A 25,968-nucleotide genomic window follows, 5' to 3' on the forward strand; every position below is an offset into this window, starting at 1 on the left:
AAGCCTAACACCTGCAAAAAAGGAGCGTAAAGCTCCATAACTCAGCCCCATTTTTACACCTAACACCCTAACATAAACCCTGAGTCTAAACACCCCTAATCTGCCGCCCCCGACATCGCTGACACCTACATTACACTTATTAACCCCTAATCTGCCGTCCCCAACATCGCCACCACCTACCTACATTTATTTACACCTAATCTGCCGCCCCTAACATCGCCGACACCTACATTACACTTATTAACCCCTAATCTGTCGCCCCTGACATAAATTACACTTCAATCCTATTGGCTGATCCAATCAGCCAATAGGATTGAGCTTGCATTCTATTGGCTGATTGGAACAGCCAATAGAATAAGAGCTCAATCCTATTGGCTGATCCAATCAGCCAATAGGATTTTTTCACCTTTAATTCCGATTGGCTGATAGAATTCTATCAGCCAATTGGAATTCAAGGGACGCCATCTTGGATGACATCCCTTAAAGGAACCTTAATTCTTCGTTAGCCGTCAAGAGAAGAGGATGCTCCGCGCCGGATGTCTTGAAGATGGAGCTGCTCCGCGCTGGATGGATGAAGATAGAAGATGCCGTCTGGATAAAGACTTCTGCCGGCTTGGATGAAGACTTAGGCACGCTTGGATGAAGACTTCTGCCGGCTTCGCTGAGGACTTCTGCCACTTCATTGAGGATGGATGTCCGGTCTTCAAAAACTGTAAGTGGATCTTCGGGGGTTAGTGTTCGGTTTTTTAAGGGTTTATTGGGTGGGTTTTATTTTTAGATTAGGGTTTGGGCTGAAAAAGAGCTAAATGCCCTTTTAAGGGCAATGCCCATCCAAATGCCCTTTTCAGGGCAATGGGGAGCTTAGGTTTTTTAGATAGATTTTTATTTGGGGGGTTTGGTTGTGTGGGTGGTGGGTTTTACTGTTGGGGGGTTGTTTGTATTTTTTTTTACAGGTAAAAGAGCTGATTTCTTTGGGGCAATGCCCCACAAAAGGCCCTTTTAAGGGCTATTGGCAGTTTAGTTTAGGCTAGAGTTTTTCTATTTTGGGGGTGCTTTTTTATTTTGATAGGGCTATTAGATTAGGTGTAATTAGTTTAAATATTTGATCATTTATTTTTTATTTTGTGTAATATAGTGTTTTGTAATTTAGTTAATTGTATTTAATTAATGTAATTTATTTAATTGTAGTGTATGGTTAGGTGTTAGCGTAACTCAGGTTAGGTTTTATTTTACAGGTAAATTTGTATTTATTTTAGCTAGGTAGCTAGTAAATAGTTAATAACTATTTACTAACTAGTCTACCTAGTTAAAATAAATACAAACTTACCTGTGAAATAAAAATAGAACCTAAGATAGCTACAATGTTACTATTAGTTATATTGTAGCAAGCTTAGGGTTTATTTTATGGGTAAGTATTTAGTTTTAAATAGGAATTATTTAGTTATTAATAGTAGGTTTTATTTAGATTTATTTTATTTACATTAAAGTTAGGGGGTGTTAGGGTTAGACTTAGGGTTAGGTTTAGGGGTTAATATCTTAAGTATAATGGCGGCGATTTTGGGGGCAGCAGATTATGGGTTAATAACAGTAATGTAGGTTGCGGCGATGTTAGGGACAAAGGTATTTAAAATATTTCTGTAAAAAAAATACTCACTTTGTTTTAAAAGGTTATAATATATGTAGAGATGTTTGAATGGGAACATAGATTTTACACACACACACACATATATATATATATATAAAACAAGAAAGTCCAAAGCACCAACCTTATACACCAGGATATTGTAAAAAGTAAGCCTTTATTCCAAAAAAGTAAAAACGTGCTAAATAGCATAAACGAAATGTAGCAAAGGAAGTGAGGCCGTGCTCCCAGCAGACATGTTTTGTGCCCAATGCACTTGTTCACTGCATATGGGAGCCACAGCCTCTTCCGACTTTTATTCACATTTTCATTTAAAGGTACATACCCTTATTTATTAGATACTTCCTATGCTATCAATATATATATAAAGGGAGAACATTTATATCTTTATCTACAAAATATAGGTTAGAATGGTATATATATATATATATATATATATATGTATATGAGTGTAATACTTTATTTTACTACGTTTGACATGTGTTTTGTTCTACTTTTATTGTAACACTTTAATTCAGGTCTTAAGTTGCGCTAACTTTAACTCACAACTTGTAATATGAGTGATGTTTAGCGTGGACGCGCTATGCATTAAAAGTATAGGAAAAGCTAAAGGGATGTTGGCTGCACTAAACATACTTTGGTTATTCTGTTTACCATGGACTTGTAATACTAGATTGCAATCTTAGTGGGATCCTGCAATATTGATAGCGCCTCCTGCACTATTAATATTGCTCTACTTGTAATCTAGGCCAATATTGACATGTTTGAGCATAAATGATCCCAACAGATACATGGCTCAATGGCTCATCAGAACAACTACCACAGCTCTCTTGGTGGACACCACAACAAGCATATAAACAGAAAAAACAACAACACTTTTTAAAATACCCTCTATTGGTGCAAAATTGATGCATTGATTGTTGAATGCAATTAACTACCTATTTTTATCTTGTTTATATGATGCTAGATCTACAAAAATAAGGTGCCCTAAAAGCTCAAGTAAAATCCTTACAATTTTACCTGCACCATGGATATCTCATTGGTCATCAGACCAAAGCGCACAACAACATTACACTGTGGGATGTCGAGGCCTTCCTCTGCAACACTTGTGGAGATAAGCAGGTTTAGGTTGCCTTGACGAAATCTCTTGATGACTTCCAGCTGTTCATTCTGAAGTGATGAGGGGAGAATTATATAAGACACACTGATAAAAATCCATTCTACTCCTGATAAGAACATAAGCAATTAATATTACTCATCTCTAAAGCATATAGGAATCAGTTACTGGAATGCCCCAAATGGCCCATCACCTATCTTGTGTCCAGTCACATCACCACTTGCTTACAAGCAGCATTTTGAAGGCTTATATTTAGTTCAGCAATGTGTGCCAGTAAGGAGAAGATTTCAAAGTTTGATCACTTGACGGGAACTTCTCTGTATATATGTATATATACATATATATACACATATACATATAGATATACACATATATATATATACACATATACATATACACATATATATATATATATACACATATACATATAGATATACACATATATATATATATACACATATACATATAGATATACACATATATATATATATACACATATACATATAGATATACACATATATATATATACACATATACATATAGATATACACATATATATATATATATACACATATACATATAGATATACATATATATATATATACACATATACATATAGATATACACATATATATATATACACATATACATATAGATATACACATATATATATATATATATACACATATACATATAGATATACACATATATATATATATATACACATATACATATAGATATACACATATATATATATACACATATACATATAGATATACACATATATATATATATACATACACATACACACAATAACATAGTAACATAGTAGATGAGGTTGAAAGAAGACAGAAGTTTGAGTTCAACCTACTTCATTTACAATAAAAAAAACTTAAAGGGACATTAAAGTCACAATTAAACTTTCATGATTCGGATAACGCAAGCAATATTAAACAACTTTATAATTTACATCTGTTATCAAATTGTCGTTGTTCTCTTGGTATCTTTTATTGAAAAATAAAACTTGGTATGGCTGCAGTGTTTTGCAACATTATTTGTAGTTTTGCAAAACACTGCTGCCATAGAGTACACTAAAGACACATGCACACTCCTGAGCCTACCAAGTTTTACTCTTCAATAAAAGATACCAAGAGAATGAAGCAAATTTGATAACAGAAGTAAATTGGAAAGTTGTTTAAATTGTATTCTCTGTCTGAATCATGAAAGTTTAAATTTGACTTTACTGCCCCTCTAATTTGAGCTTAAAATAATTCCATTAAAAAGTGGCCCATTTAACACTACCAATCAAATCCCCAAATTCTGTTTCTAGCCAGAAATGTATCTAAGCTATTTTTAAATGTATCTAAGGTATTGGCATTCACTAACCCCTTAGACAATGAGTTCCACAATTTCATTTCTATTACAGTGAAAAAACATTTTCATTACTGGAGATTAAATTTCCTTTCCTCCAGCCTTAAATTGTGATCTCTAGCCACAAATAATTTCGTTGGAATAAACAGAGCTTCCACCAATTCTGTTTATGGGTCTTAAATATATTTATATAAATTAATCATGTCACCTCTCAAGCGCCTTTTTTGCTAGGGAAAATAGATCCTGTTTGGTTAACCTATCCTCATAGTTTAAATTCTCCATTCCACTTAATTTTGTGGCCCTTCTCTGAACTTTTTTAAGATCTGCAATGTCTTTTTTTGAGATTGGTACCCAGAACTGCACTCCATAATCGAGGTGAGGTCTTGCCAGGGATTTATATAGTGACAGAATTATGCTTTCCTCCCTTGCATCAATGCCAATTTTAACACATGCTAGTATCTTATTAGCTTTACACACCGCTGCTCTGCATTGTGCACTCATTTTTAGCTTGTTATGTATAAATATGCCCAAATCTCTTTCCTCCTCTGTTTTGCTAAGTCTAGTCCCATTTAAATAATAGGTTGCCTGCTTCTTTTTACTTAAAAAATGTAGAACCTTACATTTTCCAGGATAAAATCTAATTTTCCATTTACAGCCTATTCTTCCAATTTTTGTAAATCCTTATCCTACACTGACCTAATGACCTTACACAACTTTGTATCACCAGCAAAAATAGAGATGTTGCTATTTAATCCTTGCTCCAAGTAATTAATAAAAATATTTTTAAAAAAACAGGGCCCAGTATTGATCACTGGGGGACTCCACTGATAACCGTTTTCCCATCTGAGTATGATCAATTTGTTACTACTTGTTTCTCCCCGTCTTTTAGTTATTTATCAATGAGCTAACATTTTCAGCTATTCCCAGTCCCTTAATTGTGTACAATAAGTTCTCATGTGGCACTGTATCAAAAGTATTTGCAAAATCCAAGTATATGATATCAACTGATCTATCTTTACTTATTGCTCACCGAATCTAATTGAACTCATAATCCTGTTTACATGAATTTACCCATCAATATAATCCTTTCTAATCCATTCAAGTATCTTCCTCACTATTGATGTCAGACCAACTTGTCTATAGCTTTCTTATTCCCTTTTTAAAAAGTGGCACCACATCAGTGTTACGCCAGTCCTGGGGTACGATGCCGGAGAATAATAAGTCTTGAAAGTAGAGGTTTGGCTATAACAGTGGCAGTGCTAAATTTCCTTAAAACCCTTTGGTGTATTCCATCTGAACCTTAAGTTTTATTTACATTAATATTATCCATTATTTCCCTCATATAATCTAGAGATAACCCAGTTATTGGTATAGGTTTGCATATTTTAGTTTGTTTCAATGTATCTCCAATTGGTTCCTCACTTGTGTATACTGAAGAAAAGAACTAGTTTAGTACCTCAGCCTTCTCCATGCCACTGTTAATCATTTTACTCTTCTCACTTTAATGTACTTATATTTTTCTTCTTGGATTTTCTACTTAAAAAGCCTTTTAGGGTTTGACTTAGAATCCTTTGCAATTAATCTTTCATTTTCAATTTTGGCTAATTCGATTGCTTATGTAAACAATATCTGAAGTTCCATTTACAAACAGGTAGAAGCATAACAGCATAACAAAAGCTTAACTAATGTGTTAATTTACAGGGAAAGGGCTGCAGAGAACTGCTTATAAAGGGACAGTAAGCACATTAAGATTGTAATACAAAATGTCTAATTACAATACAAAAACTACAATATAATTCATTTTTTATTTTGTCCCCTATCCTGTAATTTAAATTGAGACATAATACACTTACGGCTAGATTACAAGTGTTGCGGTACGGCTATACCGCTGAAAAATTGGCCATTGCGTGTGGATTGGCCAGTAACGCATATTCAGAGTTGCTGCGGCATAGCTGTACCGCTAACATTTTAGCCTGTAACGCAACGTCCAATCCACACTCAAAAAAATTACTTTTGAGTTCGGGATTTTCCATAGCGCCGTATTACAGGTTGTGTGGTCTGGCTAAAATGCTTGCGTTACAGCCTATAACGACACAATCCATTCCACCATCTGAGAGCAGTAGTTATGGATTTTGCTAAACAAAAATGTTTCACAAAACTCATAACTAAAATGTTACAAAGTACTAGACATGTGCAATGCGAAAAATGTCATTTAGTTTTCATTAGTTAAATAAATAATATTTTGTTTCGGGAAATTAGTTTAGTTAAGTTATAAAAAAAAATTAATTTTGGCAAATTAGTTATGTTAAATTGTTATTTCAGATCTGTTCATTATGTCGGATCCATTCTTTTTTCATATTCATTATTCTATTCTGAAGTTTAGAATAGAATAATGAATATGAATAAAGAATGGAATCCAAAATAAAGAATGCATCTGAAAAACGATTTAACTTAACATAATATGCCAATTCCCGAAACAAAATTATAGAAAAAAAAACGCTGTCATTCACATCGCCGACTCTGCTGACACTAAATAAGGCTAACCCCTAAAATGCCCCCCCCCCCCACATCGCCTACACTAACTAAACCTATTAACCCCTAAAGCGCCGCCCCCCACATTGCCAACACCAACTAAAGCTATTAATCCCTAAAGCGCCAACCCCACCACATCGCCAACACTAACTAAAGCTATTAACCTCTAAACTGCTGTCATTCACATCGCCGACTCTGCTGACACTAAATAAGGCTAACCCCTAAAACGCCGCCCCCCCCCACATCGCCTACACTAACTAAACCTATTAACCCCTAAAGCGCCGCTCCCCCACATCGCCAACACTAGCTAAACCTATTAACCCCTAAAACGAAACCCCCCACATCGCCAACACTAACTAAACCTATTAACCCCTAAAGCGCCACCCCCCACATTGCCAACACCAACTAAAGCTATTAATCCCTAAAGCGCCAACCCCACCACATCGCCAACACTAACTAAAGCTATTAACCTCTAAACTGCTGCCCCCCCACATCGCAACTACCTAAATTAAACTATATTAACCTCTTAACCTAACACCCCCTAATTTTAACATAATTAAAAAACACCTAAATTAAAGTTACAATTATTAACTAACTACCTATTTAAAAATAAATACAAACTTACCTGTGAAATAAAAATAAAACCTAAGCTAGTTACAATATTACTATTTACTAACTACCTAGTTAAAATAAATACAAACTTTCCTGTGAAATAAAAATAAAACCTAAGCTTAAACTAAAAAAAAACTAACATTACTAAAAATAAAAGAAAAACTAACATTTCAAATTAAAACTACAATTACAACAAATAATAAAGACTAAAATTACAAAAAAACATAATTTATGTAAGAACTTACCTGATAAATGAATTTCTTTCATATTGGCAAGAGTCCATGAGCTAGTGACGTATGGGATATACAATCCTACCAGGAGGAACAAAGTTTCCCAAACCTCAAAATGCCTATAAATACACCTCCCACCACACCAACAAATCAGTTTAACGAATAGCCAAGTAGTGAGGTGATAAAATAAGGAGTAAAAAAGCACATAAAAAGAGGAACTGGAAATATAATTGTGCTTTTATACAAAAATCATAACCACCATAAAAAAGGGTGGACATCATGGACTCTTGCCAATATGAAATAAATGAATTTATCAGGTAAGTTCTTACATAAATTATGTTTTCTTTCATGTAATTGCCAAGAGTCCATGAGCTAGTGACTCCAGAAGAGTCACTAGAGAGGGAGGGATAAAATTTAAAAAGCCATTTCTGCTGAAAAAATTAAATCCACACAAAAAAAATAAGTTTTACTCATAAATTTCAAGAAAAAACTTAAATCATAAGCAGAAGAATCAAACTGAGACAGGTGCCTGAAGAACGTTTCTACCAAAGACTTCTTCAGAAGAAGCAAATACATCAAAATGGTAGAATTTAGTAAATGTATGCAAAAAAGACCAAGTTGCTGCTTTGCAAATCTGATCAACCAAAGCTTCATTCTAAAAAGCCCAAGAAGTGGTGATCTAGTAGAATGAGCTGTAATTCTCTGAGGTCGGAGACTGTCCCGCCTCCAAATAAGCCTTGTGAATCAAAAGCTTTAACCAAGATGCCAAAGAAATGGCAGAGGATTTCTGACCTTTCCTAGGACCAGAAAAAACAACAAATAGACTAGAAGTCTTCCTGAAATCTTTAGTAGCTTCAACATAATATTTCAAAGTTCTTACAACATCCAAAGAATGTAAAGATCTTTTAAGAGTATTCTTAGGATTTGGACACAAGGAAGGAACAACAATTTCCCTACTAATATTGTTAGAATTCACAACCTTAGGGTGAAATTTAAACGAAGTCCATAAAACAGCCTTATCCTGATGGAAAATCAGAAAAGGAGACTCACAAGAGAGAGCAGACAATTCAGAAACTCTTCTAGCTGAAGAGATAGCCAAAAGGAACAATACTTTCCAAGAAAGTAGTTTAATATCCAGAGAATGCATAGGCTCAAACGGAGGAGCCTGCAAATCCTTTAAAACCAAATTAAGACTCCAAGGAGGAGAAATTGATTTAATAACAGGCTTTATACGAACCAAAGCCTGAACAAAACAGTGAATGTCAGGAAGATTAGCAATCTTTCTATGAAATAAAACAGAAAGAGCAGAGATTTGTCCCTTCAAAGTACTTGCAGACAAACCTTTATCCAAACCATCCTGAAGAAACTGTAAAATTCTAGGAATTCTAAAAGAATGCCAAGAGAATTTATGAGAAGAACACCATGAAATATAGGTTTTCCAAACCCGATAATAAATATTCCTTGAAACAGACTTACAAACCTGTAGCAATGTATTAATCACTGAGTCAGAGAAACCTCTATGACTAAGCAATAAGCATTCAATTACCATACCTTCAAATTTAGCGATTTGAGATCCTGATGGAAAAATGGCCCTTGAGACAGAACGTCTGGTCTTAACGGAAGTGACCAAGGTTGGTAACTTGACATCCGGACAAGATCCGCAAACAAAAATCTGTGAGGCCATGCTGGTCAGAAACACATGTGATTGTTCCATTATGATCTTGGAGATCATCCTTGGAAGAAGAACTCGAGGTGGAAAGATGTAATCAGGTTGGTAAAACCAAGGAACTGCTAACGCATCCACCATCTCCGCCTGAGGATCCCTGGACCTGGAAAGATACCTGGGAAGTTTGTTGTTTAGATGAGAAGCCATCAGATCTATTTCAGGAAGACCCCACATCTGTACAATCTGACAAAAAACATCTGGATGAAGAGACCACTCCCCTGAAAGTAAAGTCTGACGGCTGGGATAATCCGCTTCCCAATTGTCTACACCTGGGACATGTATCACAGAAATTAGACAGGAGTTGAATTCTGCCCAAGAAAGTATTCAAGATACTTCTTTCATTGCTAAAGGACTGTGAGTCCCACCCTGATGATTGACATATGCCACAGTTGTGATATTGTCTGTTTGAAAATGAATCAATGATTCTCTCTTTAATAGAGGCCAAGCCTGAAGAGCCCTAAAAATAGCACAGAGTTCTAAAATATTGATTGGTAACCTCACCTCTTGAGGATTCCAAACCCCTTGTGCTGTCAGAAACCCCCCAGACACCTCCCCAACCTGTGAGACTTGCATCTGTTGAAATCACAGTCCAGGAAGGACGAACAAAGGAGGCCCCTTGAACAATAAGGTGATGGTTTAACCAGGCCCGGACTGGCCATAGGGCATGCCGGGCAAATTCCCGGTGGGCCGTCAAGTTATCTGGGCCGACCAGGTTAGCTAAGCCCCTCCCACCAGTCAGTCAAAAGCATGGGGCCTGTCCTGATACTTAAAGTTCTCAAGTGGCCTTAGGGTACCCCAGCAGGAGGCGAGCAATTTAGAGTAGGGGGGCATGTTGCAGTAGCAACATGGTAATTTATTTATTTTTACTTAATAATTGCACTGCCTCTGCAAAATGGGATATTAGTGCACACCGCATATCCCCTCCCCCCCCATGCTGGCTCACCGTGACCGGACATGCAAATGTTTGGGTTTGAGCAAGCTGCAAATTATTTCAGAGTGGCGTGCTGAGGGACAGAGTTAGAGCTGCAGATATAACTGGGTACGTAAGACACTGCCAAACCCTAATCCAGTATAGATTTTCCTTCTGGCTCCCTAAGGTTTAATGCTGGGCTTGCTGGCAGACAAATGTTGGTGTCCTGGACCCCCCTCACATTGTCTCCTGTGTTCCTGAATGGCTGCCTGTTAGTGGCATAACTGTGTGCACGCACCACTTGCCACACTGTTCTTGTAGGAGCTGCAGAATTTATTGCAGGCTGAAGCAGGAACTTGTGTGGTAAAAACGTTTTCAGCCGATCACTGACAGTTGTTTTACATTTGCCTGCTTCTGCCGGTGGCGTGGTGATAGAGTGCTAACAGAGCATTACTGGTTTATAACAGTGTGGCAAGTGGTGTGTGCACACTGTTATACAACTAACAGGCAGCTGAGCTCAATGTTAACTGTACTGTTGCCAGAACAAGATAACATGTGGAGCTACCTTGGCTACCAGAGAGAACTGCAGTGCATTCCCTTACATACAATGTACTGTAGTCCTTTTTGGTAGTCATGGGGTTAAATTTGTGCTCCACACTTTGTTATCCTAGGCAATGGGAGAGGTGAGGAGGATATGTGGGAAGGGCTTACTCTTCTGCCCTTATTGATTTACAGCCCTTAGAAACGATGTCTAGACTCTGGAGAACTACTGTAGGTCTGTGTAAGGCTGTTACTGTATATATATATATATATATATATATATATATATATATATATATATATATATATATATATATATACAGGGAGTGCAGAATTATTAGGCAAATGAGTATTTTGACCACATCATCCTCTTTATGCATGTTGTCTTACTCCAAGCTGTATAGGCTCGAAAGCCTACTACCAATTAAGCATATTAGGTGATGTGCATCTCTGTAATGAGAAGGGGTGTGGTCTAATGACATCAACACCCTATATCAGGTGTGCATAATTATTAGGCAACTTCCTTTCCTTTGGCAAAATGGGTCAAAAGAAGGACTTGACAGGCTCAGAAAAGTCAAAAATAGTGAGATATCTTGCAGAGGGATGCAGCACTCTTAAAATTGCAAAGCTTCTGAAGCGTGATCATCGAACAATCAAGCGTTTCATTCAAAATAGTCAACAGGGTCGCAAGAAGCTTGTGGAAAAACCAAGGCGCAAAATAACTGCCCATGAACTGAGAAAAGTCAAGCGTGCAGCTGCCAAGATGCCACTTGCCACCAGTTTGGCCATATTTCAGAGCTGCAACATCACTGGAGTGCCCAAAAGCACAAGGTGTGCAATACTCAGAGACATGGCCATGGTAAGAAAGGCTGAAAGACGACCACCACTGAACAAGACACACAAGCTGAAACGTCAAGACTGGGCCAAGAAATATCTCAAGACTGATTTTTCTAAGGTTTTATGGACTGATGAAATGAGAGTGAGTCTTGATGGACCAGATGGATGAGCCCGTGGCTGGATTGGTAAAGGGCAGAGAGCTCCAGTCCGACTCAGACGCCAGCAAGGTGAAGGTGGAGTACTGGTTTGGGCTGGTATCATCAAAGATGAGCTTGTGGGGCCTTTTCGGGTTGAGGATGGAGTCAAGCTCAACTCCCAGTCCTACTGCCAGTTTCTGGAAGACACCTTCTTCAAGCAGTGGTACAGGAAGAAGTCTGCATCCTTCAAGAAAAACATGATTTTCATGCAGGACAATGCTCCATCACACGCGTCCAAGTACTCCACAGCGTGGCTGGCAAGAAAGAGTATAAAAGAAGAAAATCTAATGACATGGCCCCCTTGTTCACCTGATCTGAACCCCATTGAGAACCTGTGGTCCATCATCAAATGTGAGATTTACAAGGAGGGAAAACAGTACACCTCTCTGAACAGTGTCTGGGAGGCTGTGGTTGCTGCTGCACGCAATGTTGATGGTGAACAGATCAAAACACTGACAGAATCCATGGATGGCAGGCTTTTGAGTGTCCTTGCAAAGAAAGGTGGCTATATTGGTCACTGATTTGTTTTTGTTTTGTTTTTGAATGTCAGAAATGTATATTTGTGAATGTTGAGATGTTATATTGGTTTCACTGGTAAAAATAAATAATTGAAATGGGTATATATTTGTTTTTTGTTAAGTTGCCTAATAATTATGCACAGTAATAGTCACCTGCACACACAGATATCCCCCTAAAATAGCTATAACTAAAAACAAACTAAAATGTACTTCCAAAACTATTCAGCTTTGATATTAATGAGTTTTTTGGGTTCATTGAGAACATGGTTGTTGTTCAATAATAAAATTAATCCTCAAAAATACAACTTGCCTAATAATTCTGCACTCCCTGTATATACACACACACAGATATATATATATATATATATATATATATATATATATATATATATATATATATATATATATATACTGTGTGTGTATATATATATATATATATATTGTGTGTGTGTATATATATATGTATATATATATATATATATATATATACTGTGTGTGTCTATGTATATATATATATATATATATATATATATACTGTGTGTGTGTGTGTGTGTATATATATACTGTATATATATATATATGAGAATGTATATATACATATACAATATATATACTGTATTTGAATGTATATACCAACATGAGCTGCTCTGGCATAAAATGCCCGGGCCTATTTTTGGTCCCAGTCTGGCCCTGGGTTTAACCACCAAGTCAGAGAGAGTTGAGTGTTGAGATTTAAGAATATAAATTGTGATATCCGAGTATAATCCCTGTACCATTGATTCAGCATGCAAAGCTGCAGAGGTCTCATATGAAAACGAGCAAAGGGGATCGCGTCCGATGCTGCAGTCATGAGACCTAAAACTTCCATGCACATAGCCACTGAAGGGAATGATCAAGACTGAAGGTTTTCGACAGGCAGTCATGGACACTGAATTTATCTGGAAACCTAAAAAGGTTACCCTTGTCTGAGGAATCAAGAAACTCTTTGGTAAATTGATCCTCCAACCAGGTCTTTGAAGAAACAACACAAGTTGATTCATGTGAGATTCTGCTAAATGAAAAGATTGATCCAGTACCAAGATATCATCCAAATAAGGAAATACCACAATACCTTGCTCTCTGATTACAGATAGAAGGGCACCGAGAACCTTCGAAAAGTTTCTTGGAGCTGTCGCTAGGCCAAATGGAAGAGCGACAAATTGGTAATGCTTGTCTAGAAAATAGAATCTCAGAAACCGATAATGGTCTGGATGAATCGGAATGTGAAGATATGCATCCTTTAAGTCTATTGTGGACATGTAATGACCTTGCTGAACAAAAGGCAGAATAGTCCTTTATATATATATATATATATATATATATATATATATATATAAATATTTATTTGCACACAAACTTTTTACTGATACAAGTGCAACTTGACGCCTGCAAAAAGCCTACATTTAGTGAAGTGCAAGCGGGAGTGCAAAATAGTACTCCCCTTGTAACCTAGCCCAAAGTTGCCATGGCTAACTATGTCTACTCGAGTAGCACATCTGGGTTGCCTCCTCCTATTAAGGCAAGTGGTGGATGGAGTTTGGCTACTGAAAAACACTTGCAGCAAACAAGGTGTTAATCTATTACAAGGTATTTCCTTTTAAGTCTCCAGGAGGATATTATACAACTTAGTTAAGATGTCTTTGCTATGATGTTTACTATCATTCAATGCACTTATAACTCTGTTACCATCATACTTCATGCCAGCACTTTCCCTATAGATTTTCTCTCTCCTGAAGAATCGCCTATACAGGACCATGTTAGTAGTTCTCAGATATTTTAGTGTGGACACTTGAGCACATGCAGAACACATTACCTGTGTCATGTGCTTGCTCTGGTTGCTGAAACCTGCACCTGTCAAAGGAGCTGCTTTAATGCCCATCTCCTTCAGCGAGGGTTTGCTCTCAATCCATTTCTGAAGAGAGTAGGCGCTGTGCCGAGTGCGGGTAAATATGATGCCTCGCGATTCACATGAGCTTTGGAACTGGTCTCTCAAGATTTCCTCCAGTTTCAGCAATTTGGGGTTTTCAAATAGTTTGTCTTTTGACAGCTCTAAGAGTCTGGCTTGGTTATCTGTGGAGAAAAAAAAAACGAAAAAAAAACAAAAACAGGAAAATTAAAACGTAGGAAGGAGGAGAAAAGTATGTTATATCTGAGTTCAGTTTTGTATTTTTACCTTCAAACAACTGGCAAAGAAAGAGGTTAGTAGGGTCATCCATACTTTTGGTGAATCTCTCCTGTATGTAGAAGATTTCTAGAAACTCAAATGCATCCTCCATTCGTACTGTATCATGGGTGAATAACGCATCATTATATTTACGTAGGTGTACTGCGCATGTTCGTTTCATTCTGTTAGCTTCTACTGCCCCTTAAAAACAAAGCACAAGCACCAAAACTATGCGTGAATAATCAGTAACTGTGAGATCTTAAATTAAAATTAATAATATATTTTTAAACATCAAATGGAAAACAGCACATCAAAACTTCAGTCATAATGTTTCAGCTCACAGACGCATTAAACGTGTGCTACACATCTACACTTTTTCTTTAAAAGAATTATGATCTGAAATCTTAGGAAAACCCTCTTCCTAACAAATGTTTTGCATATGTATTAAATGATATGCACCATCATTATAGTATTCTTGTATCATCTTGCTGAGGTTTATTAAATTAACTTTTGTTGTAACAGAGCCTTGAATTTACAGGTAGGAAACCATTATTTCTTTCATGCAATTGGCAAGAGTCCATGAGCTAGTGACATATGGGATATACAATCCTACCAGGAGGGGCAAAGTTTCCCAAACCTCAAAATGCCTATAAATACACCCCTCACCACACCCACAATTCAGTTTTACAAACTTTGACTCCTATGGAGGTGGTGAAGTAAGTACAGTGAATGTCAGAGGGATGTGAACGGTGTATCACCTATTGAATGCAATGTTTTTCCTCACGGGAGATCTGTTTAATAGGTTCTCTGTTATCAGTCGTAGAGATTCATCTCCTACCTCCCTTTTTCAGATCGACGATATACTCTCATATTCCATTACCTCTACTGATAACCGTTTCAGTACTGGTTTGGCTATCTGCTATATGTGGATGGGTGTCTTTTGGTAAGTATGTTTTCATTACTTAAGACACTCTCAGCTATGGTTTGGCACTTTATGTATTTATATAAAGTTCTAAATATATGTATTGTACTTAGATTTGCCATGATTCAAGTTTTCAGTATATTTCCTTTTGCAGACTGTCAGTTTCATATCTGGGAAATGCTTTTTTTACGAAAAATGTATTTCTTACCTGGGGTATAGTCTCTTTTTCAATTGACTGTCTTTTAAATTCGCGGGCAGAATTAGGCTTGCGAGGGTGCAAAATGCCAACGTTTATTGCGTCATTCTTGGCGCGCAATTTTTTTGGGCGCGAAGTTATGTTCGTTGACACAAAATTCGTCCTTCACAAGGTTGCGTCCTCTGTGACGCTAGTGTGTCATTTCTGGACGTTTTTTGGCACCAAAAATATTTTTCTGTTTGTTGTGCGTCATACTTGGCACCAAATATTTTCATTATTTAAGACCCCATTCCTATATGCCTCTTGTCTTTTTTTTCTCTATCAGAGGGCTATGCTGTTTACATTTTTTCCCATTCCTGAAACTGCCATATAAGGAAATTGATCATTTTGTTTTATATGTTGTTTTTTTCTCTTACATTTGCAAGATATCTCAATCTGATCCTGTCTCAGAAATCACTGTTGGAACCCTGCTGCCTGATAACAGTTCTACCAAAGCTAAGTGCATTTGTTGTAAACTTGTGGAGGTTATATCTCCTGCTGTGGTTTGTATTAGTTTTCATGATAAACTTTTACATGCAGAGAATGTATCTATCAGTAGTAGTTCATTACATGTTGCTGTTCCCTCAACATCTAATGCACAAGATATACCTGTAAATTTAAAAGAATTTATTTCTGATTCTATTCAGAAGGCTTTGTCTGCCATTCTGCCTTCTAATAGACGTAAAAGGTCTTTTAAAACTTCTCATAAAGTTGATGAAATTTCAAATAACCGGCAACATGCTGATTTATCCTTTTCTGATAGGGATCTATCTGGTTCAGAAGATCCTCCCTCAGATATTGACACTGACAAATCTTCTTATTTATTTAAAATTGAGTATATTCGTTCTTTGTTAAAAGAAGTGTTGATTACATTGTATATGGAGGAAACTAGTCCTCTTGATATTAAAACTAGTAAACGTTAAACCTCCTGTGGTTATTCCAGAGGTTTTTCCAGTTCCTGATGCTATTTCTGATATGATTTTTAAGAAATGGAATAGGCCTGGTACTTATTTTATTCCTTCTTCAAGGTTTAAAAAATTGTATCCTTTGCCAGCAGTTTCTTTAGAGTTTTGGGAAAAGATCCCCAAGGTTGATGTGGCTATCTCTACTCTTGCTAAACATACTACTATTCCTACGGAAGATAGTACTTCTTTTAAAGATTCTTTAGATAGGAAACTTGAATCTTATCTAAGGAAAGCCTATTTATATTCAGGTCATCTTCTCAGGCCTGCAATTTCTTTGTCTGATGTTGCAGCTGCTTCAACGTTTTGGTTGGAAAATTTAGCGCAACAAGTATTGGATCATGATTTGTCTAGCATTGTTAACTTGATTCAACATGCTAATAATTTTATTTGTGATGCCATTTTTTAAATCATCAAAATTGATGTTAAATCTATGTCTTTAGCTATTTTAGCTAGAAGAGCTTTATGGCTTAAATCTTGGAATGCTGACATGACTTCTAAGTCCAGACTGCTATCTCTTTCTTTCCAAGGTAATAAGTTATTTGGATCTCAGTTAGATTCAATAATTTCAACTGTTACTGGGGGGAAGGGAGTTTTTTGCCTCAGGATAAAAAAACTAAGGGCAAATCTAAAGCTTCTAACCGTTTTCGTTCCTTTCGACAAAATAAGGAACAGAAATCTAATCCATCCCCCAAGGAATCTGTTTCCAATTGAAAGCCTTCCTCGAATTGGAATAAATCCAAGCCATTTAAGAGATCAAAGCCAGCCCCCAAGTCCGCATGAAGGTGCGGCCCTCATTCCAGCTCAGCTGGTACGGGGCAGATTAAGATTTTTCAAAGATGTTTGGATCAATTCGGTCCAAAATCAATGGATTCAGAGTATTGTCTCTCAGGGGTACAGAATAGGATTCAGACCGCCTGTGAGAAGATTTTTTTTCTCACACATCCCTGCAAATCCAGTAAAGGCTCAGGCTTTCCTGAAGTGTGTTTTAGACCTGGAGTTATCAGGGGTAATCATGCCAGTTCCGTTTCAGAAACAGGGTCTGAGGTTTTATTCAAATCTTTTCATTGTCCCAAAGAAAGAAAATTCATTCAGACCAGTTTTGGATCTAAAATTTTTTAATCGATATGTAAGAGTACCAACTTTCAAAATGGTGACTATAAGGACTATTCTGCCTTTTGTGCAGCAAGGGCATTATATGTCCACAATAGACTTACAGGATGCATATCTTTATATTCCAATTCATCCAGATCACTATCAGTTCCTGAGATTCTCTTTTCTAGACAAGCATTACCAATTTGTTGCTCTTCCTTTTGGCCTAGCGACAGCTCCAAGAATCTTTTCAAAGATTCTCGGTGCCCTATTCTCTGTAATCAGAGAGCGTGGTATTGCGGTGTTTCCTTTTTTGGACGATATCTTGGTACTTGCTCAATCTTTACGTTCTGCAGAATCTCACACAAATCAACTAGTGTTGTTTCTTCAAAAACATGGTTGGAGGATCAATTTACCAAAAAGTTCTTTGATTCCTCAGACAAGAGTAATCTTTTTAGGTTTCCAGATAGATTCAGTGTCCATGACTTTGTCTCTAACAGACAAGAGACGTTTAAAATTGGTTGCAGCCTGTCGGAACCTTCAGTCTCAGTCATTCCCTTCAGTAGCTATGTACATGGAAGTTTTAGGTCTCATGACTGCAGCATCAGACGCGATCCCCTTTGCTCGTTTTCATATGAGACCTCTCCAGCTTTGTATGCTGAACCAGTGGTGCAGGGATTATACAAGAATATCACAATTAATATCCTTAAATCCCAATGTTCGACTATCTCTGACTTGGTGGTTAGGTCACCATCGTATTGTTCTAGGGGACTCTTTTGTTCATCCAACCTGGACTGTGATCACAACAGATGTGAGTCTTTCAAGTTGGGGAGCTGTCTGGGGATCTCTGACAGCACAAGGGGTTTGGAAATCTCAAGAGGCGAGATTACCAATAAATATTTTGGAACTCCGTGCGATTCTCATGCTCTTCAGTTTTGGCCTCTATTGAAGAGAGAACCGTTCATTTGTTTTCAGACAGACAATATCACAACTGTGGCATATGTCAATTATCAGGGTGGGACTCACAGTCCTCAAGCTATGAAAGAAGTATCTCGGATACTTGTTTGGGTGGAATCCAGCTCCTGTCTAATTTCTGAGGTTCATATCCCAGGTATAGACAATTGGGAAGCGGATTATCTCAGTCGTCAGACTTTTCATCCGGGAGAGTGGTCTCTCCACCCAGATGTGTTTTCTCAAATTGTTCAGATGTGGGGTCTTCCAGAAATAGATCTGATGGCATCCCATCTAAACAAGAAACTTCCCAGGTACCTGTCCAGGTCCAGGGATCCTCGGGGCAGAAGCAGTGGATGAGTTGACACTTCCTTGGTGTTATCAACCTACTTATATTTTCCCGCCTCTAGTTCTTCTTCCAAGAGTGATCTCCAAAATCATCATGGAGCAATTGTTTGTGTTGCTGGTGGCTCCAGCATGGCCTCACAGGTTTTGGTATGCGGATCTTGTTTAGATGTCCAGTTGCCAACCTTGGTCACTTCCAATAAGACCGGACCTTCTGTCTCAAGGTCCGTTTTTCCATCAGGATCTCAAATCATTAAATTTGAAGGTATGGAGATTGAACGCCTAGTGCTTAGTCATAGAGGTTTCTCTGATTCAGTGATTAATACTATGTTACAGGCTTGTAAATCTGTTTCTAGAAAGATTTATTATCGAGTTTGGAAGACTTACATTTCATGGTGTTCCTCTCATAAATTCTCTTGCCATTCTTTTAGAATTCCTAGAATTTTACAGTTTCTTCAGGATGGTTTAGATAAAGGTTTGTCTACAAGTTCCTTGAAAAGACAAATCTCTGCTCTTTCTGTTTTATTCCACAGAAAAACTGCTAAACTTCCTGATATTCATTGTTTTGTACAGGCTTTGATTCGTATCAAGCCTGTCTTTAAATCAATCTCTCCTCCTTGGAGTCTTAATTTGGTTTTGAAGACTTTACAGGCTCCATTTGAGCCTATGCATTCTTTGGACATTAAACTACTTTCTTGGAAAGTGTTGTTCCTTTTGGCCATCTCTTCTGCTAGAAGATTTTCAGAATTATCTGCTCTCTCTTGTGAATCTCCTTTTCTGATTTTTCATCAGGATAAGGCAGTTTTGCGGACTTCATTTAAATTCTTACCTAAGGTTGTGAATTCTAACAACATTAATAGAGAAATTGTTGTCCCTTCTTTGTGTCCTAATCCTAAAAATTCTTTGGAGAGATCTTTACATTCTTTGGATGTAGTGAGAGCTCTGAAATATTATGTCAAAGCTACTAAAGATTTCAGGAAAACTTCTATTCTATTTGTTATTTTTCTGGTTCCAGGAAAGGTCAGAAGGCTTCTGCCATTTCTTTGGCATCGTGGTTAAAGCTTTTGATTCATCAAGCTTATTTGGAGTCGGGTAAAGCCCCGCCTCAGAGAATTACAGCTCATTCTACTAGATCAGTTTCCACTTCTTGGGCTTTTAAGAATGAAGCTTCAGTTGATCAGATTTGCAAAGCAGCAACTTGGTCTTCTTTGCATACATTTACTAAATTCTACCATTTTGATTTATTTGCTTCTTCGGAAGCAGTTTTTGGTAGAAAAGTTCTTCAGGCAGCTGTTTCAGTTTGATTCTTCTGCTTATGATTTCAGTTTTTCCTTTTATTAATGAGAATAAACTTATATTTGGGTTGTGGATTCATTTTTTTCAGGGGAGTTCCACTTTTTGGGTATTGCTATCCCATACATCACTAGCTCATGGACTCTTGCCAATTACATGAAAGAAAACATAATTTATGTAAGAACTTACCTGATAAATTCATTTCTTTTATATTGGCAAGAGTCCATGAGGCCCACCCCTTTTTTATGGTGGTTATGATTTTTTTGTATAAAGCACAATTATTTCCAAATTCCTTTGTTGATCCTTTTTACTCCTTTCTTATCACCCCACTACTTGGCTATTCGTTAAACTGAATTGTGGGTGTGGTGAGGGGTGTATTTATAGGCATTTTGAGGTTTGGGAAACTTTGCCCCTCCTGGTAGGAATGTATATCCCATACGTCACTAGCTCATGGACTCTTGCCACTATGAAAGAAATTAATTTATCAGGTAAGTTCTTACATAAATTATGTTTTTCTATTCTCAAGGGGAAGTGGGAGGTTGTTGGAGCAGGGAATTTAACCTTAGAGTTCCCTCTGATGCTGATGTGATTCACTGGCATACAGTGTCAGTCTGACTGTCAGAGCACATGGAGACCAGAGGCAAAGCTGCTCTTGTCTAGCAATGTGCAATGCAGAATTTTAAGACGATTCCTCCCCCACCTCTGTGACTGTTTATTTTAACCTCAGCAGGCTCAGTCCACTGGAGAGACAAAAACCAAACAAACTCCCAGAGGTACTTTTAAACCCTGGATTCCAGAGAGGACTGCAGCCTCTCTGGCAATCATAGGGTTAACTGGTCTTTAAATTCTAGCTACCAGGGTAGTAGGTTATGTAGCCACCTATCAGCATGTGCTACCTAGTGTTCTGAACCAAAAATGGTCTGGCTCCTAAGCTTACATTCCTGCTTTTCAAATAAAGATACCAAGAGAACGAATTTTTTTTGTTAATAAGAGTAAATTAGAAAGTTGCTTAAAATTGCATGCTCTATCTGAATCATGAAAGAAAGAAAAAAATTGGGGTTCAATATCCCTTTAATCATGGAAGTGTAACTCTGACAGGAGTGAGTCTGCTCTGTATTTTTATTTACAATGACCTAGATAAAACTATTTTTTTTTTAACATTTATGTAATATTGCCTTTTAATATAAAAAAGCAACATTTTTATTTTAATATACAATGGTCTAGTGTGTGTGTATATATATATATGAATCAGTGTATATAATGCTCTGCAATGCTTGTTTAAAATATCAGTGTCGTGCATTAATAGGTTAATTTTTGTAGCGTATTCTATGTATGCTATTAACCTTCCTCCCATGTGTTTTAATTAAAGAAGCAGAGATCCAAAAACAATATTATTCTGGGAAAATTGATTTCTTTGAAAATGCAGAGACAGAGAACTTCCTGACAGTCTACCCGTTTCTGAGCAAACCCCATAGCCTAGTTGCAAAACTGCCCCTTCACATTGCCCTGGGTTTATTGTCTTACAGCCAAGCCTTTTCCTTCTAAACAGCTAGTAATGGCCATGATGGCAATGCTGCTTTATAGTATCTGCATCGATAGCTACTGTAGCTAATATATATATATATATATATATATATATATATATATATATATATATATATATAATATATATTACGGACAGCATTTGCCTTGTATCCATACAGAAGGCATTACCGCCTCTCCCACCTCACCTATCTCTCTTAGTGAATATAGCCTCTTACTGTCACTGGAATGTTTTTGCTTACATTTGGCTTTAATCCATATAGAGGGCACAACTGCTACCCCACCTCCCACGTACACCTCTCTGTGCTTTAGACCAGTGATTTTTAAACTTTTTTTTGCCGTGGCACACTTTTTTACATTAAAAAATCCTGTGGCACACCACCATCCCAAAATTTAAAAAAAAAATCACACATTGTAGCCTAGTATAGCATATATATATACACATACACACAAACACACACATACTGTATGTATTGTGCTGTTATGCCATGCCTCCTACAACCTACCCCTGCACTGGGAGTAAAAAACAAGCAAAGTTTAAAAAATATGTCACACTGTTGTCAGTCTGCCGTGGCACACCTGAGGATCTCTCACGGCACGCTAGTGTGCCACGGCACACTGGTTGAAAAACACTGCTTTAGACAGTGTTTTATAAATATTACTTTGGAGTTACTTTTTCTTTTTGTGGGGGGCAAAACAAATTCTTATACCAGGGCCCTCTGTTCATTAGGTCTGTCACTGATGAAAATATTTTTATAATTAAATGATGCAAGGGTTCAATTGCTCTTGAAGACTATAGTGTGCTAATGTCAAAGCAAAGTATATAAAGCAAACCAGCGCTACCACATGCATATAACAGCAGTGAAATCCTTAAGCATCAGTCTCTGATAGCACTAAAATTGACTAAAAGTGATGACAGATTTAAGGAATCCCTCTCCGCTAAAGTGTAAAGTGTCATATGATTCAGAGATCAATCTCATTCATGTCCAAAGTATTCAAAACAAAGTGTAACATCAAGTGATGAATTATTAGATCAAACTAGATTTTACCAAACACATGAGTAGATTCTATAATCAAATTCTCCAAGTCTAGAGCAATATAAATAATTCTGACTGAACATATTCTTTAATTTTTGTGTTGAAGGAACATTAAAGAGTGATAAAAAAAATACTTTAAAGCAAATTATATAAACACATGCAAGTTAGCTCCTGGCCATCAATTTATTGCCAATCCTGAGTTGAACTAAGTTAGTATATCAATCACAAGAAGCATATGTGTGTAGCCGACAGTCATTGGCTGTATTCAGCTCCAGACCAGTAACCTATTGCAGCTCTTAGGCTAAGTTGAACTATCTGTTTAACCATTTTGCAGGTTAAACATATAACCATATGCCAGCATTAGTGCAAGAAAATGTATTGATAAATTGGAGTATTTTCTTATTACATTTGCTGCTTTAACCCTAAAACACCGTAATAAAACTTTCTATGTAACAAATCTCAATCTCAGCATTATGATAAATACCTTCTTTTTCCAGCTCCACAATCTTCTGCTCGTATACCTGTGTGCCAAAATCGCCAAATGCGGTTGAGCTGATATCTAAATAATCATGTATATTTCTCATGAGCATCTTCAGCTTATCTCCAAAGGGATCCTTAGGCAGAAATATGAAACTTTGAGTTACTGAATGGTTAAGCTACCCACAGTACAGAGAGAAGTTGACAAGTACAGAGATGGACAAAACACTGACAAAGATGTAAGACTGTCATACAGCTGGTCAGTTTAGAGCACTGTTTTCAAACTTAATTTTATAATAAAGCAATTTGTAATTGGGACCTTTGTACAGTTTTCTTTCCATTACTTGCAATTTTAACTGGAAAAATAATTTTGTGCCAAACCCATTTTCTACTTATTATTATGCAGCCTGTTACGATGTTCTACCTAGGTAGGAACCTCATGGCGGCCCGCATGCGCAATTAAACTATTTGCATTGACAATACATGCGCAGACTTGCCCCCCTGTCTCCAGCACCGAGTCAGCAGTCTACTGAGGAGGCAGGAACATAAGTTAGTAGTATGCTAGAGAGGCATCTCTAGTCACCTGACAGATTTGTTTCACAGTATCTCAGAAACCGGACGGTGTTCTGTTAAGGGACCAAACTTTTGAAAAGAGCGAACCATGTCACTTCCTGTGACGTTACATCAGCTGTTGGACACATTTTGCCCCTAATGCGCATGCGTGCCAGCGTCATCACATACCTGGCCGCATACGTCACTGTGAAACTATTTAGACCTGTGAAATTGAGAAGCCTTTCTATAGCGCATGCGTGGGATTTTCTATCACAAATGGGGGGGGGGGGGTTTGGAACGCTGTTTATTCAACACTGTATGTGAATTATGGTCTAAAACCGATATAAATGTAAGGATAGGAAAATGTATACTTATTTAAAAATATTAAAACACATACAACAATTTATTTGGGTGTGGATGAAACAAAACATATAAAATAACAACCTATAACCTCAAACGCATACAACCAACAAGGCGTGCATTCAAAGCACTTCACTTTATGTTTAGTTTAAAATACGACATTGCAAAATTATATTTTTGTTGGTAAAGCAATGACAACGTAACCAGACTTTCTACTAAAGTGAAATGGATCTTCCAACACAAGCATTGGCGATAGCCGAATGGCTGTTTGTCATGCAGGGACGAATAAACAGCGTTCAATAAACCCCCCCATTTGTGATAGAAAATCCCATGCATGCTTCTCAATTTCACAAGTCTAAATAGTTTCACAGTGACGTATGCGGCCAGGTATGTGATGACACTGGCACGCATGCGCATTAGGGGCAAAATGTGTACAACAGCTGATGTAACGTCACAGGAAGTGACATGGTTCGCTCTTTTCAAAAGTTCGGTCCCTTAACAGAACACCGGCATCAACAGCATATATGTTAAAATTCTTCCCTGTTTGTGATAAAGTGCATCTGTGCTTCAGACATTTACAGCGTGAGTATGAGCGCTTTGTTTATTGACACCATTTACAGCGTGAGTATGAGTGCTCTGTTTATTTACACTGTCGGACTCATCTCCCCCTCCCTATGGCCTAGATTTGGAGTTCGGCGGTAGCCGTCAAAACCAGCGTTAGAGGCTCCTAACGCTGGTTTTGGCCGCCCGCTGGTATTTGGAGTCAGTGATTAAAGGGTCTAACGCTCACTTTTCAGCCGCGACTTTTCCATACCGCAGATCCCCCTACGCCATTTGCGTAGCCTATCTTTTCAATGGGATCTTTCTAACGCTGGTATTTAGAGTCGTTTCTGAAGTGAGCGTTAGAGCTCTAACGACAAGATTCCAGCCGCCTGAAAATAGCAGGAGTTAAGAGCTTTCTGGCTAACGCCGGTTTATAAAGCTCTTAACTACTGTACCCTAAAGTACACTAACACCCATAAACTACCTATGTACCCCTAAACCGAGGCCCCCCCCACATCGCCGACACTCGATTAAAATTTTTAACCCCTAATCTGCCGACCGCCACCTACGTTATATTTATGTACCCCTAATCTGCTGCCCCTAACCCCGCCGACCCCTGTATTATATTTATTAACCCCTAACCTGCCCCCCACAACGTCGCCGCCAGCTACTTAAAATAATTAACCCCTAATCTTCCGACCGCAAAGCGCCGCCACCTACGTTATCCCTATGTACCCCTAATCTGCTACCCCTAACCCCGCCGACCCCTATATTATATTTATTAACCCCTAATCTGCCCCCCACAACGTCGCCGACACCTGCCTACACTTATTAACTCCTAATCTGCCGAGCGGACCTGAGCGCTACTATAATAAAGTTATTAACCCCTAACCCGCCTCACTAACCCTATCATAAATAGTATTAACCCCTAATCTGCCCTCCCTAACATCGCCGACACCTAACTTCAATTATTAACCCCTAATCTGCCGACCGGAGCTCACCGCTATTCTAATAAATGGATTAACCCCTAAAGCTAAGTCTAACCCTAACACTAACACCCCCCTAAGTTAAATATAATTTACATCTAACGAAATAAATTAACTCTTATTAAATAAATGATTCCTATTTAAAGCTAAATACTTACCTGTAAAATAAACCCTAATATAGCTACAATATAAATTATAATTATATTATAGCTATTTTAGGATTAATATTTATTTTA

At 37.5% G+C, this 25,968-nt stretch overlaps 1 protein-coding gene across 1 annotated transcript in view; it reads right to left on the minus strand.

The window, feature by feature from the left end:
• The window catches only part of DHX58 (DExH-box helicase 58), a 140,071-nt gene that overhangs the window by 63,763 nt on the left and 50,340 nt on the right, over positions 1 to 25,968 (minus strand). The window contains exons 6-9 of the mRNA XM_053698982.1: positions 23,299 to 23,428; positions 14,445 to 14,636; positions 14,085 to 14,341; positions 2,663 to 2,812 (exon numbers count right to left, since the gene is read on the minus strand). Of these exons, the coding sequence (XP_053554957.1) occupies positions 2,663 to 2,812; positions 14,085 to 14,341; positions 14,445 to 14,636; positions 23,299 to 23,428 (729 nt within the window). The remainder of the gene's footprint in view (positions 1 to 2,662; positions 2,813 to 14,084; positions 14,342 to 14,444; positions 14,637 to 23,298; positions 23,429 to 25,968) is intronic.

This window comes from Bombina bombina, chromosome 1 (assembly GCF_027579735.1).
Source record: "Bombina bombina isolate aBomBom1 chromosome 1, aBomBom1.pri, whole genome shotgun sequence".
Lineage (NCBI taxonomy): Eukaryota > Metazoa > Chordata > Amphibia > Anura > Bombinatoridae > Bombina > Bombina bombina.